This window comes from Pan paniscus, chromosome 20 (assembly GCF_029289425.2).
Source record: "Pan paniscus chromosome 20, NHGRI_mPanPan1-v2.0_pri, whole genome shotgun sequence".
NCBI lineage: Eukaryota > Metazoa > Chordata > Mammalia > Primates > Hominidae > Pan > Pan paniscus.
The window spans coordinates 12,306,348-12,321,822 of record NC_073269.2 but is presented as its reverse complement, the minus strand read 5'-3'; the positions used below and the strand labels follow the sequence as shown (position 1 = coordinate 12,321,822).

General features: G+C 58.6%; 1 protein-coding gene across 2 annotated transcripts; it reads right to left on the bottom strand.

The window, feature by feature from the left end:
* Positions 1 to 3,286: 3,286 nt before the first annotated feature.
* STXBP2 (syntaxin binding protein 2) lies at positions 3,287 to 14,558 on the bottom strand. 2 transcript variants are annotated; one of them, XM_055104367.2, is made up of 19 exons: positions 13,899 to 14,558; positions 12,163 to 12,212; positions 11,838 to 11,919; positions 11,131 to 11,207; positions 10,179 to 10,257; positions 9,985 to 10,088; positions 9,129 to 9,277; positions 8,864 to 8,948; positions 8,649 to 8,779; positions 8,446 to 8,553; positions 8,162 to 8,219; positions 7,937 to 8,002; positions 7,740 to 7,820; positions 6,423 to 6,561; positions 5,905 to 6,014; positions 4,817 to 4,912; positions 3,914 to 3,999; positions 3,650 to 3,807; positions 3,287 to 3,435 (listed from the first exon to the last, which is right to left on the bottom strand). In XM_055104367.2, the coding sequence occupies exons 3-19, from the start codon at positions 11,908 to 11,910 to the stop codon at positions 3,350 to 3,352; spliced, it is 1,686 nt and encodes a 561-aa protein (XP_054960342.1). In that variant the 5' UTR covers positions 11,911 to 11,919; positions 12,163 to 12,212; positions 13,899 to 14,558; the 3' UTR covers positions 3,287 to 3,349. The 2 variants fall into 2 exon arrangements, with proteins under 2 accessions (XP_054960342.1, XP_003810055.1); XM_003810007.4 differs by lacking the exon at positions 13,899 to 14,558 and adding an exon at positions 13,748 to 13,864.
* Between the last annotated feature and the right edge of the window lie 917 nt (positions 14,559 to 15,475).

The window sequence follows — 15,475 nt, the reverse complement described above, 5'->3', positions numbered from 1 at the left end:
CCCCAGGGGTCCACAGCCGACCCACTTTCTTCCCCACACCTCATCCCCTTTGCAACTCTCCTCATCCATCTCCCTGCCCTGGTGGGAGATTCCGATAAATCCTAATTGTGGAACTGCTGAATCAGAGGGGGCTGCATTTTCCTCAGCCCCCACCTGCAAATTGTGTGTGCAGTTTTTCTGGGATGAGTGTCCTTAGATTTCCCTGAATTCTCAAAAGGATCTGTGACCTCAAAATCAGGAGAGAGGCCGGGCACGGTGGCTCATGCCTGTCATCCCAGTACTTTGGGAGGCCGAGGTGGGCAGATCGCTTGAGCCCAGGAGACCAGCCTGGGCAACATAGCCAGACCCAGTCTCTACAAAAAATTAAAAGATTAACTGGGCTTGGTGATGTGCACTCATGGTCCCAGCTACTCAGGAGGCTGAGGTGGGAGGATCGCTTGAGCCCAGGCGGTAAGAGAGGCTCTACCTCTGAAGAGGCTGCTTCCCCACCCTCTGCCCCCTCCCCAGGCACCCACTCCAGCAGTGAGAATTTCACTGCCAACATGAGACATGGGTCCCTACCTGTCCCAACTCAGACCCTGTGTATGATGTCCTATGGCCTCAGCAGGGACCAAAACCCTCACCATGGCCTCACCAGAACCTCCACGTGGTTCTCAGATTGGGGTGCAGGTCAGTACCCTCCCCTCCAGCTCCTCAGGGGCCTCCTGCATTCTCTGGCCTTGGCTTCTGCTCTGCCCTCCCCTCCCTTCCCTTCGCCCCCTTCATTTTCATTCTCTATGCAAATGCTGCCTCCTCTAGGAAGCCTTCCCTGATTGCCCCCAGTCTGGGTGGATTAGATGTGATATGGGCTCCCACAGCCCCTTTTGCCTCAGATTACTCCTGTGGCTGGCTGTATATCTGTGCCCCAGAGAGGTTTCTTTTCCTTTTTTTCTTTTTTTTTTCTTTTTTTTTTTGAGATAGGGTGTCACCTTGCCACCCAGGCTGGAGTGCAGTGGCATGATCATAGCTCATTGCAGTCTCAACCTCCCGGGCTCAAGCCATCCTTCCACCTGAAAGTCCTGAGCAGCTGGGACTACAGGCGTGTGCCGTCAGGTGCCTGACTAATTTTTCTTATTTTTTGTAGAGATGGGGTCTTGCTATGTTGCCCAGGCTGGTCTTAAACTCCTAGCCTCAAGCGATCTCCCACCTCAGTCTCCTGAGTAAACTGGACCCCAGGTGCAAGACACCATGCCCATAAGAACATTTTTAAAAAATTTAATTTTAAAATTTTTTTGTAGAGATAGGATCGTGTTATGCTGCCCAGGCTGGTCTCAAACTCCTGGGCCCAAGCGATCCTCCCACCTAGGCCTCCCAAAGCACTGGGATTACAGGTGTGAGCTACCTCGCCCGGCCTCTCCTGTTCTATTGGTGCTGTGAGATTCACACCTCACTTGAGTGCTATGGGCTGAACTGTGTCCTCTCCACAAATGTCTATGCTGAAGTCCTGCCCCGCAACTGCCTCAGAAAGTGACTATACTTGGAGATAGGATCTTTAAAGAAATAATTAAGTAAAAATGAGGTCATATGCGTGGGCCCTAATCCAACATGACCAGTTTCCTTGTAAGAAGAGCAGATTAGGACACAGACATGCACCGGGGCGGGGGGAGGAGACTGTGTGAACACACAGGGAAAACACAGCTGTCTACAAGGAAAGGAGAGAAGCTTCAGAAGGAGTCACACCTGTGGACATCTTCATCTTGGACTTCCAGTCTCTAGAAACAGAAGACTATAAATGTGTTTGCTTTGAGACAGAGTCTTGCTCTGTTGCCCAGGCTGGAGTGCAACGGTGCGATCTCGGCTCACTACAACCTCCGCCTCCCAAAGGAGGCGTAGTGTAATTCTCCTGCCTCAGCCTCCCAAGTAGCTGGTACCACAGGCGTCCACCACCACACCTGGCTAATTTTTGTATTTTTAGTAGAGACAAGGTTTCACCATGTTGGCCAGGCTTGTCTTGAACTCCTGACCTCAGGTGATCCACCTGCCTCAGCCTCCCAAAGTGCTGGGATTATAGTTTTGTTTTTGAGATGGAGGTCTCGCTCTTGTCACCCAAGGCTGGAGTGCACTGGCACGGTCTTGGCTCACTGCAACCTCTGCCTCCCAGGCTCAAATGATCCTCCCACCTCAGCCTCCTGAGTAGCTGGGACCACGGTGCACACCACTACACTCAGCTAATTCTATTTTTTTGTAGACACAGGATCTATGTTGCCCAGGCTAGTCTTGAACTCCTGGCCTCAAGTGATCAACCTGCCTTGGCCTCCCAATGTGCGACTACAGGCATGAGCCACGGTGCCTGGCAATTTCTGTTAAGTCACCTAGTCTGTGGTACTTTGTTATGACAGCCCTAGCAAACAGATACACCCACCGAAGGCCCTGATAAGTCCTGTAGTCAGGAGTCTCTGTGAACCCCGTGGGGCTGGGAGGAGAAAGCAGGGAGAGTTTGTTGTGTGCCTCACATGAATACAGCAGAAGCTGAACACAACTCCTGGCATCGTGTGCCTACAGGTCCCCTTGGAACAGTTCTAGGGGGGTTGGAGTTCCAGGGTCCATTCTGCTTAATAACAATATTAACGGAGCAGCCAAAATGGTTCCAGTGAAAATGGGGTAGCAGCAGCTGTCATGCTTGCACGCCACCAGCCTTCCTGCGTTATCTCTGTTCTCTCCTCTGCAAAGCAGCTGCTATTTTGGGCTCCCTGTTTTTAGATTGGGAACCCCGGAAGTTGGCCAGGGCCTCACCACTAGAATATCTTAGAGCCGATATTCAAATGAGAGTCCAATTTTTTTTTTTTTTTTTTTTGAGACGGAGTCTCGCTTTGTTGCCCAGGTTGGAGTGCAAAGGGGCAATCTCGGCTCACTGCAGCCTCCACATCCTGGGTTCAAGTGATTCTCCTGCCTCAGCCTCCCAAGTAGCTGGGACTACAGGTGCACACCACCACACCCAGCTAGTTGTTTTGTATTTCTAGTAGAGATGGGTTTTCACCATGTTGGCCAGGCTGGTCTTGAAGTCCTGACCTCAAGTGATCCTCCCGCCTTGGCCTCCCAAAGTGCTGGGATTACAGGCGTGAGCCACCGTGCCCTGCCGAAAGTCCAAGTTCTTAACCTCCATGAGGGCTTGAGATGCCCTCAGGGGCAGGGAGAGGCTAATTCTCCTTCTGAGAGGATAATAGGGGTTGGTGGGACCTGGGGCACAGGCCTGGCTCAGCACAACTCCCAGGGACTCCCTTGGTAAGAAGGTGAGGTAGGCACTGGCTGGCAGAGCGACGGGAAGAGTTTATTTCTCTGGAAAGGGAGGGGTAGGGGGCGGGGCCAGGGGTCAGGGCAGGGCAATGTCCTCCAGCTTCTTGTCCAGCGTCTTCAGGTCATCCAGGAAGCGGGTCGGGGTGAGGATGTGTGAGGAGCCTGTGCAGGGGCAGAGGTTTGGGGACGATGTTGGGGGGCGCTGCCTTCGTCTTTGACAGGCTCCCGGTCCCGGCTGGTGTGGGGCTGTCCCTGTCCCTCAGCAAACCAGGTCCCTGACTCCAAGGACTCTGGAGTCTAGACACCTAGAAGGTACAAGCCCAGGCCCCGGGAACCCAAGCCCCAGAGCCCCAGGGTCCCAGTCCTGGTGACTTACCAATGAGCACCTCCCACTTGCCCTCGGTGGCCCTGGTCACCTCGTAGGCGGCCCTCATCTCTGACATGGCCACACCGCCCATGACATACACGATGAGCCGGGGGCCTGCCCGGGCTTCTACGCCAGCCTTGTTCTTGTGCCAGTGGCCGAAGCGGGCACTGTGCAGGGCAGGGGCAGAAAGTCCAGGCAGGAGGCCCTCACCGCCGCCGGGCCGCCCACCTAACACTGACCCAGGCGTGGGTGGGGGCGGCCCCGGGGCCTCACCTGACAGCGGCCTGGGAGCTGGCCGTGGGGGCGGGGTCGGATACGAAGGGCCACAGCTTCCTGTCCAGCCGGTCCTCCACGGCGTCCTGGCGGCCGAGAGGCGGGTTAGGGGAGGAACCCCAGGCATGGGGTCCGGGGTCAGGAGTGCCCCCCACGGGGTATTCAGGGGCCAAGATCCTGGCAGACAGGAACCAGCATCTCCACCTCCTGCCTCTGGGGGACCCAGGAGTCTAGGCCTCTAGTCCATTGGGGACCTAGAAATCTAGATCCATAACTCACTGGGGACCCACGAATCTAATTCCATAACTCCTTGGGTACCCAGAAGTCTAAACCCACAGTTCCTCAGCAACCCAGTAGTCTGGGCCTCCAGGCCCTTGGGGACCATCAGTCAATACCCCCAGCCCTTTAGGGAACCCAGTGTCTGGGCTCTCAGCCCCTCAGAGCCCCAGAAGTCCAGGTATTCAAGGTCCATGGGGATGAGGAGGCCCAGGTCTCTGGCCCCCAGGCAGAAAGAGGGGCCGGGGCTCTTAGAGGGACAAGGAGGAAGCCAGGAAGCCGCCCCAGGCCCATTGCCATTGGATGGTGCTGCCTTGGGATCCTGGGAAGGCCAGGCCTGGGGCTCAGGGGCACTCCTGCGGGACAGGGGAACAGACTAGAGAGATATAGCGGAGGCAGCCGGCAGGTGGGGAGGAAGTGAGGCTCCCCAGCACAGGCCCCGCTGTTGCCCCAATTCCTCAGCTGCGGGCTTGGCGTGCCCCCCTCAGCAGAGCAGATCGGTGCCAAGGGAATGCCAGCAATGAGCATTTTCCCCTAAGCCCTGAGGCTTAGCGCCTCGGCAGGAGGGAGGCTGAGCCGCCAGCTGATGCGGAGGGCTGGCCCCCACCCTGACCTGCCACCCAGTACCTCCATTACGTCCTTAATGACTGGGGTCCAGCGGGACAGCTGATAGGTGGGCTCCATGCGTTCTCTCGGCTCCAGCCGGCTGGAGGTCCCCGAGCCCTACAGGCAGGGCAGGGAGGGCAGCAGGGGGATTGAGGGGAAGGAGGCTGGTCACAGAGGGGCTGCGCCTGGTGTGGCTGGAGGGTGGGGGATGGCAGGCAAAGATGGGGAAGTGGAACAGTGAGCGAGAGAGAGCGAGAGACAGCAAGAAAGCGAGAGAGAGAAACAGTGAGCCAGAGAGAGACGGAGAGAGAAAGCCAAAGGGAGAGAGAGCGAGCCAGAGAAAGACAAAGACAGAGGCAGAGATAGGCAAAGAGATAAGAAGCAGTGAGACAAAGTATGAAGGCAAAGAGAGAGACAAGAAATGAAGCAGGAAACAGAGAGAGGAAGATGGGGACAGAAGGGGGACAGAGAGGGGAGGGGAGCAAGACAGAGAACAGAGAGAAAGGGGAAGACAGAGAGAAGGGTGAGAGAGAGAGATACAGAGAAACAGTGCACAGCGAGATGGATGAGGGATGGGGGAGAGATGGGGACGGGGTGAGGGCACCCTGGAGGGGGACGCACAGGGCCAGAGAGAGACAGGAGAGGCTCACCCGAGAGTCAAGCATACACATGGCTGTGTGTGGGTGCTGGATGGGTGCGGGGGACCCTCAGAGACCCCTGGGAGCCCAGATAGACAATGTGGTGTAGCCCCCATGCTGGGGACCCTACTCCCTGCCTCTAGCACTCAGACCACCCGCTCCCAACTGCACCACTGCCAGGACCAGCCTAGCAGCGCCCATGTCTCACTTCCCCTGCCTATTGTGTAAGCTGGGACTGGGAGAGGCCCCAGTGTCCTCTGGGCCCCAGACCAGACCCGAAACACTGCCTTTGGCCTCCCAGCAACCACACCACGCCAGGAACCACACCACGCCAGGAACCACACCACGCCAGGAACCACACCACGCCAGGAACCACACCGTGCCTGTGCACCAACGGCCCTCTGCCTTGCAGAGCCCCGGCTGTGATCCGCACCCTCTCCCAGGGTCCCCCCACGCCCGCTCCTGGCGTACCCCAGGGTTGGTGACAGTGCCTCCCAGCTGCTCCAGGTTACGGATGAGGCTGCTGTGCGCCTGTACATTGGCATGCTGGATCAGCTTGGCCAGGTTCTCCTCACTCACACCTGGGGGACAGGAATGGGCGGGGTGGAGGTGGCGGCCAGGTGGGCTCCCAGGTTTAGGGGAGTTTGGGGTGGGCTGAGGAGCTCCCAGGACTCTGATGAGAGAATCTTGCAGTGGGGAGGGCCTCAGTACCCTGTGCTAGTGTGAGCAAGAGTGGGAAACCTGGAGGGCCCCACATCTATAGGAATCACAGATGTGAGGGTTTCTACGTTAGCAGGGAGCCCTCACCTCAGTGGAGGAATCCCCAAGCCAATGGAGGAGGGTTCCCGGGTCCAGAGGGGTAGCTGTGGGGGTTGGTGAGCCCAGTGAGTGCAAATGACCCAAGGAGAGCTGTGGGGTTCAGCAGTTCCCAGGATCGTGGGAGACGCTGGCAAATGGGGACGTTCCAACTCCCTGCAGCCCCCACCCACCATTCCGAAGGAGGATGTAGAGCAGCAGGACCCGGATCTTGTCGTAGGCGGGCACCGCCGCGTCCAGCAGCACCGGAACGATCAGCTTCATGGAGTCCTTGATCTTCTCCCCCTCTGCGTCGGAGCCCATGGCCAGGTCCTGCGGGCATGGGGTCAGCCGTCCACCGGCCGCTATGTGTCAGGGAAGGGGATGGGAGAGGCGGGCCAAGGACATCCCCAGGATCCTCGGCAAGAGGACATTTGGGTCCTACCTCATCTCAGCACCAGGTCTCTCAAGGTCCCACCCCTGTCCAGGGACAGTCTCTCCACAGGCCCTGCTCCTCACCCAGGTCCCACCTTTCCAGTGCCCCACCCACCTACACACAGGCCACACCACTATCCTGAGACTACCTCTCCAAGGCTCCACCCCTCACCCAGGTCCCACCTCTCCAAGGCTCCACCCCTCACCCAGGTCCCACCTCTCTGAGGTTCCACCCCTCACCCAGGTCCCACCTCTCCAAGGTTCCACCCCTCATCCAGGTCTCAGCTCTCCAAGGTTCCACCCCTCACCCAGGTCCCACCTCTCCAAGGCCCCGTGCCTCACCCAGATCCCACCTGGGTGAGGTGGGATCTCCAAGGCTCCACCTGTCTCCCAGCTCCTACCTCTCCAAGGCCCCACCCCTCACTCAGGTCCCACCTCTCCAAGGCTCCGCCCCTCTCCCAGGTCCCACCTCTCTTAAGGCTCCACCCCTCTCCCAGGTCCCACCCCTCCAAGGTTCCACCCCTCATCCAGGTCCCACCTCTCCAAGGTTCCACCCCTCACCCAGGTCCCACCTCTCCAAGGCTCCACCCCTCACCCAGGTCCCACCTCTCCAAGGCTCCGCCCCTCTCCCAGGGCCCACCTCTCCAAGGCTCCATTCCTCTCCCAGGTCCCACCTCTCCAAGGCTCTGCCCCTCACCCAGGTCCCACCTCTCCAAGGCTCCATTCCTTTCCCAGGTCCCACCTCTCCAAGGCCCTGCCTACCTCTCCAAGGTCCCACCCACCTATGTATAGGCCACATTCCTGTCCTGGGACCACCTGTCCAAGGCTCTGCCCCTCACCCAAGTCTGACCTCTCCAAGCCCCATCCACCTATGCACAGGCCACACCCTCATCCTAGGACTGTTTCTCCACAAGACCCACTCCTTCCCCACCAGGTCCCACCTCTCTCCAAGGCCCCTCCACCTCTCCACAAGCCCTGCCCCTCCCCCAGAACCCCCCATCTCTACAGTTCAGCCCCTCCCCAATACCCCACCTTGGCAGGACCATCACCCCTGCCCCCCGCAGGCCCTGCCCCACCTGCTCCACGCTACACAGCTTCTCCACCGAGCCCTTGAAGTGCTTCATACAATCATCTGCTAGATGCAGGTGCGTAGAATACTGCAGGGTGCAGGGTGGGGGTTGGGGGATAACAAAGGCTGAGTCAAGGCAGAACGCAGACAGAGCATGGGGTTGAGGGGCCGAGGTGTCCCCGCTCCCTGCCCACCCGAGCACACCTTATTCAGCTCCTTCTGGTACTGCGGCATCTTTTTCAGGATCTGGGATAGGTCTTTGATGTTCGCCTGGGGAAGTAGGGGGAAGAGGGTAGGGATTGGGGGGCGAAGCCAGGCAGTGCCCACCTGGGTCTCAGTCCAGGCTCGAAATCCAGGCTGTGGCCCTGCGCCCATGGGGAGGGGGGCTTCCTTCCACCAGCGCCTTTGGTGACCTGGGTCCGCCCCTACCTTGTCCGTGGTCAGCCTCTTGCTCTCACAGAAGGTCCTCAGGAGCTCCGTGACCTTCCTGGCCATGAGGGTGGGCAGGGGTGAGAGTGAGGGGAGAGGAGGCACAGGCCATGGGTGAGCCCACTCAGGGGGGACAGGGGGAGGTGGGGTGAAATTGGAGGCCAGTCTGGAGTCACACTGAGGGGTGCTCATGAGGGCCAAAGACTTGGCAGCAGCCAGGGATCCCAAGGCCGCTCCCAGGCCCACAGTGGGCGGGGGGGGATCCGGTCCCCGTGTGCACGCACTTGGACACATCTGCGATATGCATGTGGCGAAGCTCCACCCACAAGTCATCGTCTTCGTCCAGCCAGACGGCCTTCTCCCGCGCCTCGCTCAGCCCGGTGGTCTCATACCTGGCGAGGAAGGAGGGAGCCCGGGGGTCAGGGGAGCTGAGGACTGGGGAACCAGGTCAGTGGCAAGGGTGAGGACGGGTTCCAAGTCTGCAGACCTGTATGTGTCCTGCTCTATGTCCAGCAGATCATACGCCATGGCCTGGAACGTGAGCTCATGCAGTAGTGGGGACACGGGGTCAGCTGCCCGGTCCATTATCAGCAGCTGGGAGCGGGTTTTCTCTGGGCCCTGGGGTGGGGTTTAGGGCAGGAATGAGGCACTGACCCTGAGCCGGCTGGGGCTGCCCCTCACCTCCCAAGCATGCCCCCTCACCTCGCCCAGACTGGGAGTGTCTGCCTTGAAGGCGTTCAGCTTGGCCAGGACGGCGTGGGCCAACTGGGCTGTGTCCTCTGGGCCCCTGGCGGGGAGGTCAGACACGGGGGACATCATCAGGGGATGGGGTCAAGGATGGGTTTGAAGGTGAGAGTCAGGGGCCAGGGTAGGGCCGGGGCTGGGGTCACAAGAGAGGTTAAAGGTTAGGTGTTGCACGCAGTTAAGGGGGGGTCGGCATCGGGGTGGGGCTGGGTGGGGTCCCCACTTGCGGTAGCGGATGGCCGGGTACTCCTGCAGGGTGGCGCACAGCGTGGCAATCTGCTGGGCCAGCACCTCAAGCTGCCGCGTGCGCTCCTCTGCCCGGAAGGGGCAGTAGAGGTTGTAGGTGCTGTGGGGAGCATCGAGGGAGAACACCTGGGCGAGGAGGGGACAGAAGCACCAGGGTTGCCACTGCAGGTGCACACCTGCCCCGCTTCCCGCTGCCGCCACCTGCACCTCCTGGGAGCCGTCCCTGGTCCCTGAAGCCTGCTTTGCCGAATTGGAGGCAGGCCCAGGTCAACCCTAAACCCATGCCTGCAGGAGTCAGTGGATAAATACCCCAGCCCGTGTCCCTTAGGCTGGCTGGACAACCCCGCGGTGCGCTCTACGCTGCCGCCTGCAGGGGCCCAGTGGGATAGAACTCAAGGCAAGAGCTCCTTGGACTCTGTGGGTACCTCCCCTTTTTAAAATTTTACTTTATGTATCTGTTTTTGAGACAGGATCTCGCTCTGTCGCCCAGGCTGGAGGGCAGCAGTGCAATCATAGCTCACTGCAGCCTCGACCTCCCGGGCTCAAGCGACTCTCCCACCCCAGCCCCATGAGTAGCTAGGACTACAGGTGCACGCCACCACGCCAGGCTAATTTCTTTCTTTCTTTTTCTTTTTTTAAGAGACGGGGTCTTGCTCTGTACCCAGGCTGGTCTCGAACTCCTGGCCCCAAGTGATCCTCCTGCCCTGGCCTCCCACAGCGCTGGGATTACAGGTATGAGCCACTGTGCCCAGCCTCGGTGTCTGTTTCTGAGGGAACAGGGGACATTTGGTCACAAACCCCCACCCCCTGCCCAGGATGAGCCCGGGCCGTACCTGGGCCTCGTAGGGGAGGAAGGCAAGGTGAATCTCCTTCAACGTCTTCACCACCTTTGCCAGACGAGAGCGGCCCAGCTCACTGAACAGGGGCTCGGGGCAGGCTGGGGTGAGGCAGGAGTGGGGCATCAGGCCAGAGGAGCCCCCACACCTCCTCGCCCCACCCACCAACACCTTAGGCTCTCCTCACTCACTGTCGGTGAAGAAGATATGGGCCGCTTTGTAGGTGAAAGTCGGGGTCCCCTGGAAGTCTTTGATCAGGGCCTGAACCGACTGGGGAAGGTGGATCACTCTCTGGGCCTGAGCCTGCACACCTAGGCTCATTGGCTGCCTAGGCCTCCCAGCCACCCCCCATCTGCCACCATGTGCAAACATGGAAGGACAGGATCATGTATATGTGCACATGCACACTAGTGTCGCACCCACATGGGCACATGTGCACACACACAGATGCACGCGTGCGCGCACACACACACATGCACACACAGAGATGCGCGCACACACATACATACACACATATACGCACATGCACACACAGACACCGATGCGCGCACACACACATACATGCACAGACGCATGCACACACAGATGCACACACATACATACACACATATACACACATGAACACACAGATGCACACACATACATATACACGCATACACACATGCACACACACAGATGCACACAGACGCACACAAAGACGCAGACACATACATACACACGCATACACACATGCACACACAGAGACACAGACGCACACACACACGCATACACATACAGATGCACACACAGATGCACACACACATACATACACACGCATACACATGCACACACACACAGATGCACACACAGACCCAGACACACACGCATACACGCATACACACAAATGCACACACAGATGCACACACAGACGCAGACACACACATGCACATGCAGACACATACATACAGACACGCAAACACGCACAGACACATGCATACACAGATGCACACACATACACACATACACGCACACACACACGGACACACATGCACACGTGTACACACGCACACATGCAATCACATGCATGCAGACACACACACGTGCACATGCACATGTACACACATGCACGCGCATACACACAAACACGCTCACTCATGTAGGCACCTTCTCCGTGGGGCTCAGCAAATAAATGGCCTCCAGACTGGGAATGGGTTCCCGCCGTTTGTTGATGTCTTCAACAACTAGTAGGAACAGAGGAAGGGACACAGGTGGGTGGCATCCAGGCAGGGCCACGTGGGGAGTCTCAGGTGTGGGGGGTTGGAGGCTTGGGGAGGAGGGGTGGATGCTTAGGAGGGACTGCAGGAGAAACCCACTTAGGGCCCACCAGCTAAGAGCCACGCGACAGGGTTCTGCAGGGGTTGTGCAGCCAACTGGGTTCCCCAAATTTACAGACAGGGAAACTGAGGTTCTGAGAGGACAGGCTCCCTCAGCACCTGTCCCTCAATGGCAAAGTGACTGGGACACCACCTGGGGTCACCCATAGAAGGCTCTGCATTCTTGGGACCCCACATCCAGAGTCCACCCTGGGAGTCCCACACAGGGCTCCACGAGGGAGCTGCACGGTCAGGAAGGGGCTGCAGCCAGGGAGTGCTGCAGGGGAGGCCTGCAATCCATGGGCTCCCGCAGTCAGCTTGCAAGGTTTAAGAATGGATTTGGTCACATGATCCGGGCTGTCCGTGCAGGGAGCTGCGTACTTGGGAGTTCTGGACGATTTGAGGGGATCCTACACTCAAGGGCTGAACCCTGGGAGAGGGGCACAGTCAGGGGTTCCCACGCTCAGGTCCCATCTCACTGGGGACGCATGCACTCACTGGTGATGCCCTCAGCCAGGATATCTGACATTTTGCAGCAGGAAGACAAGATGCGCATGCTCGGATGATCCATGATAAGCACCTGCCCAGATGGATGGACAGATGGATGGAGGAGCAGGCAGAAGAGGCCACAGCTGGCCCCAGAAGGGGCCAAGGCAGTGGGAGGGGCAGTTTCAAGGGCTGGCTGGGTGGGAGGACCCAGAACCCATTCACCCAACTCCACCCATGTGGACAGGCAGTTCTTGGGGGTCCCACATTCAGGGTCTTCCCCATAGGCCTGATGATGGGCTGCCTCTGGGTACCCAGCCATCTGCCTCACCCCTACCTTCCACTCCCCATCCTTCTTGACACTCCGAATAACTCCGCTCAGAATTTCTGCAGGGAAGGGAGGGGAGGGGTCAGAATGCTGGTTCTCTGGTCCCACCACTGCCCCAAGCCTTCTCAGCCTTGGGGCTGAACCCCCATCTTAATTCCCATTTACTTTTTTTTTAAGAGAGGAGGATCTCACTCTGTCACCTAGGCTAAAGTGCAGTGGTGTGATCATAACTCACTGCGGCCTCCAACTCCTGGGCTCCAGCGATCCTCTTGCCTCAGCCTCCCGAGTAGCTGGGACTACAGGTGCGTGTACCACCCACAGCTAATTTATTTTTATTTCTGTATAGATGGGGTCTCGCTATGTTGCCCAAGCTGGTCTCAAACTTTTGGCCTCAAGCAGTCCTCCTGCCTCGGCCTCCCAAAGTGCTGGGATTACAGGTGTGAGACACGGCACAGGAATCATTTATTTTTAGTCCCCAGTTCTGCAAATTGGCTTCTGGGGTCACCCCCAATTTACAGACAGGGAAACAGATTCTTAGGCAACATGCAACTCACCTACGCATCCTGAGTGTCTAAGTGGCAGAGTGCTGGGGCAAAAGATGCCACCCGATAAACATGTTTTAGATGAATGAAAAGAGGAGAATCGGGATCATCTACAGCTCTATCTGCCTCTAGAGCCAGGCTCTCAGCTTCCCCACCTGCTACCTCAAGTATTCCTGCTGTGAGGGTTTCAGCCAGTCCCCCCAACCTGGTCTAAAATGTAGGACCCCTGGTTCCCAGCTCTGAGGCATGCCTAGCTGAGGCTATCCCACTGACCTCCGGTCTCAGTTTCCTCATCTGTAAAATGGAATCACTTTTTTTTCTAATCTCCCCCAATTAAAGGGGTTTAAGCTACAGACCGCCCTGCCTAGAGGAGAGAGTGGAGAGAAGTAACGGGGTGGCCCCGCCCAGCCACGTCCACTGTGTCATGTCCACTGTTATCAAGACTGCCAGGGCGGAAGGAGCAGCTGAGGCCGGAACTCCCCGGGGTGGAGGAAGAGGCGCCCTCCACCCTTCCCCCAACAACTGGGGCCGGTGAGGCCTGGACGCCTGTGTCCTCCAGCTGCAAGGCGCTCCTGGAAATGGGGCAAGGAGGAAGGCATCCCCTACACCACCCCTGTGGGGCCTGGACACGTCCCCTGAGCGCTCACAGCACCTAGGGTCGCTGACCAGAGCCCTAGGAGGCCCCAAGAATCCAGCCCCTGAACTTTGCCCGGCTTAAGAGATCCTGGAGTGTGGGCATCCAGCTGTGCCCTCCTCCCCCGGCAGGCACCCTAGGAGGCCCAGGAGTCCGGGCCCCAGCCTCCGCCACACTCTACCCATCCCCTTGGGGTCCCCGGAGTCCGGCCCCCCAATTTTGTTCTGTTCTGGCACCGGAGAGCAGGGGCGTCCAGCTGGGAACCCGTCCCCGCCCGCCCCCTCGAGGGTCAGGTGCTCGGACGCCCAGCCCGGCCCCCAACTCCCAGCCGCCATGAAACCCAGGATCCCAGAGCCCGTGCGTCCCCGACCCCCGTCCCCCACCGGACGCCAGAGCCCGGCCCCGGAGAGGCACTCACTTTCCCCCACCACCGCCTTCAGCCCCGAGGGCGCCATCTTCCCCGAGGGGCGCCGCCGCCGCTTCCGGGTGTGTCCCAAGGTGGGGGCGTGGCCCCGCGCGTCACCCACGTGGACCCCGCCCCGCGGGCCCTGTCCCCGCCCCCTGCGCACCTGGCCCCTCCCCGCCGTCGGTTCTCGCCCAGGCCCAGGAAGTTGAGTCCCTGGCGGGGAGGACGGGCAGGTGCGTCCGCGCTGCCGAGCACGAAGTCGCTGGAGGGGCACACCTCGACGACACGCTCACAGACGGGAGTTCAGACACACACTTCCTGGCTTGCGTGCGAAGCGGGATCGCAGGGCAATAATCCCTCCATCTTCCCCGGGAGGTTCCGTGCCTGCAAGATACACGGCACCCACTCGATGCCACCGGGCCGCCACTGTCTGGGCCTGGGATCTTGACCCACTTGCCTTCTGTACTTCAGGGTTTAGAGGCAGCAGCAGCAGCAGCCGCCGTCTTGGATAACTTTTGATGGATTCAGGAGGCCTGGAGACCTCTTGTGTGCAGGCACCTGGACATACTTTTCATTCAGTCCTGCCCGATGTTCCGACCTGGACTGCGGTGCCGACGAGGAAACCGAGGCTTAGCGGGATCCCTAATCCAAGGCCACGCCGAGTGAGCCTGCTGGGATTCAAGCCAGGAGCCTGTCCCCAGGGAGCATTTGTCACAGCCTTACCCTCTTCCGGGAGGAGCAACGCTTACCCTCGTGGACCAACAATCGAATTAACATGCTGATACACACATGGGGTGAGTGACGCCCTCAAATGCTTGCAAACACAGACACACACTCGGAATTTCAGAAGCTGCTTCTGCTGTGTGTCCTGTCGCTTGGAAGGCACAGCCCCAGCAGCACCCATACAAAATGAGGTCTCCGATTTAAGATGCGAGGTATGTGTGCAAACAGACTCTTGCTGGTCTGAGCTGGTTCCTTCGCTCGGCCGTGTTGATGAAGGTACCAAGCCCCCTGCCACTTACATGGGACATAGGGAGTGAATCAGACCCGAAGGTCTGGGAGAGATAGGAAAGGATCCATGCTGCCCTAAAGGAAATAAACTAATGTGACAACAAGTGCCACAGAAGGTAGGGGTGGGAGGGGACTTTATTGAGGATGACCCCCGAGGGCCTCTCTGAAGAAGCAGCCTTTTGACATTATCCCTAAATGGATTCTAGAAGCAGCCACACAGCATGTCCAGGTAGAGAAGGGAGGAGCCCCGAGCTTAAGAAGGCTGGAGGGTGGGGGCAGCAGGGGCCAGACTTCTGTAGGACAAGGTCAGACTGACCCATCCCAGTGCCAGGATGCAGGACTTTCAGTGCTAAAAATAGGACAGCCACAGGCAAACCAGGACGGTTGGCAACCGTAGGTAGGAGTTTGAGCTATTTCTTCCTTTCCTTTCCTTTTCCCTTCCTTTCTTCCTTCTTCTCCCTCCTCCCCGTTTTTGTTTGTTTTTGTTTTGTAAAGAGACGGGTCTCGCTCTGTTGCTCAGGCTGGAGGGCAGTGGCACGATCATAGCTCACTGCAGCCTCGACTTCCTGAGCTCAAGGAATTCTTCCACTTCGGCCTCCCAAGTAGCTGGGACTACAGGTGCACGCCACCGTGCCCGGTTGATTTTGTTGTTGTTGTTGTTAAGAGACAGGGTCTCCCTATGTTGCCCAGGCTGGTATCAAACTCCTGGGCTCAAGGGATCCTCCTGCC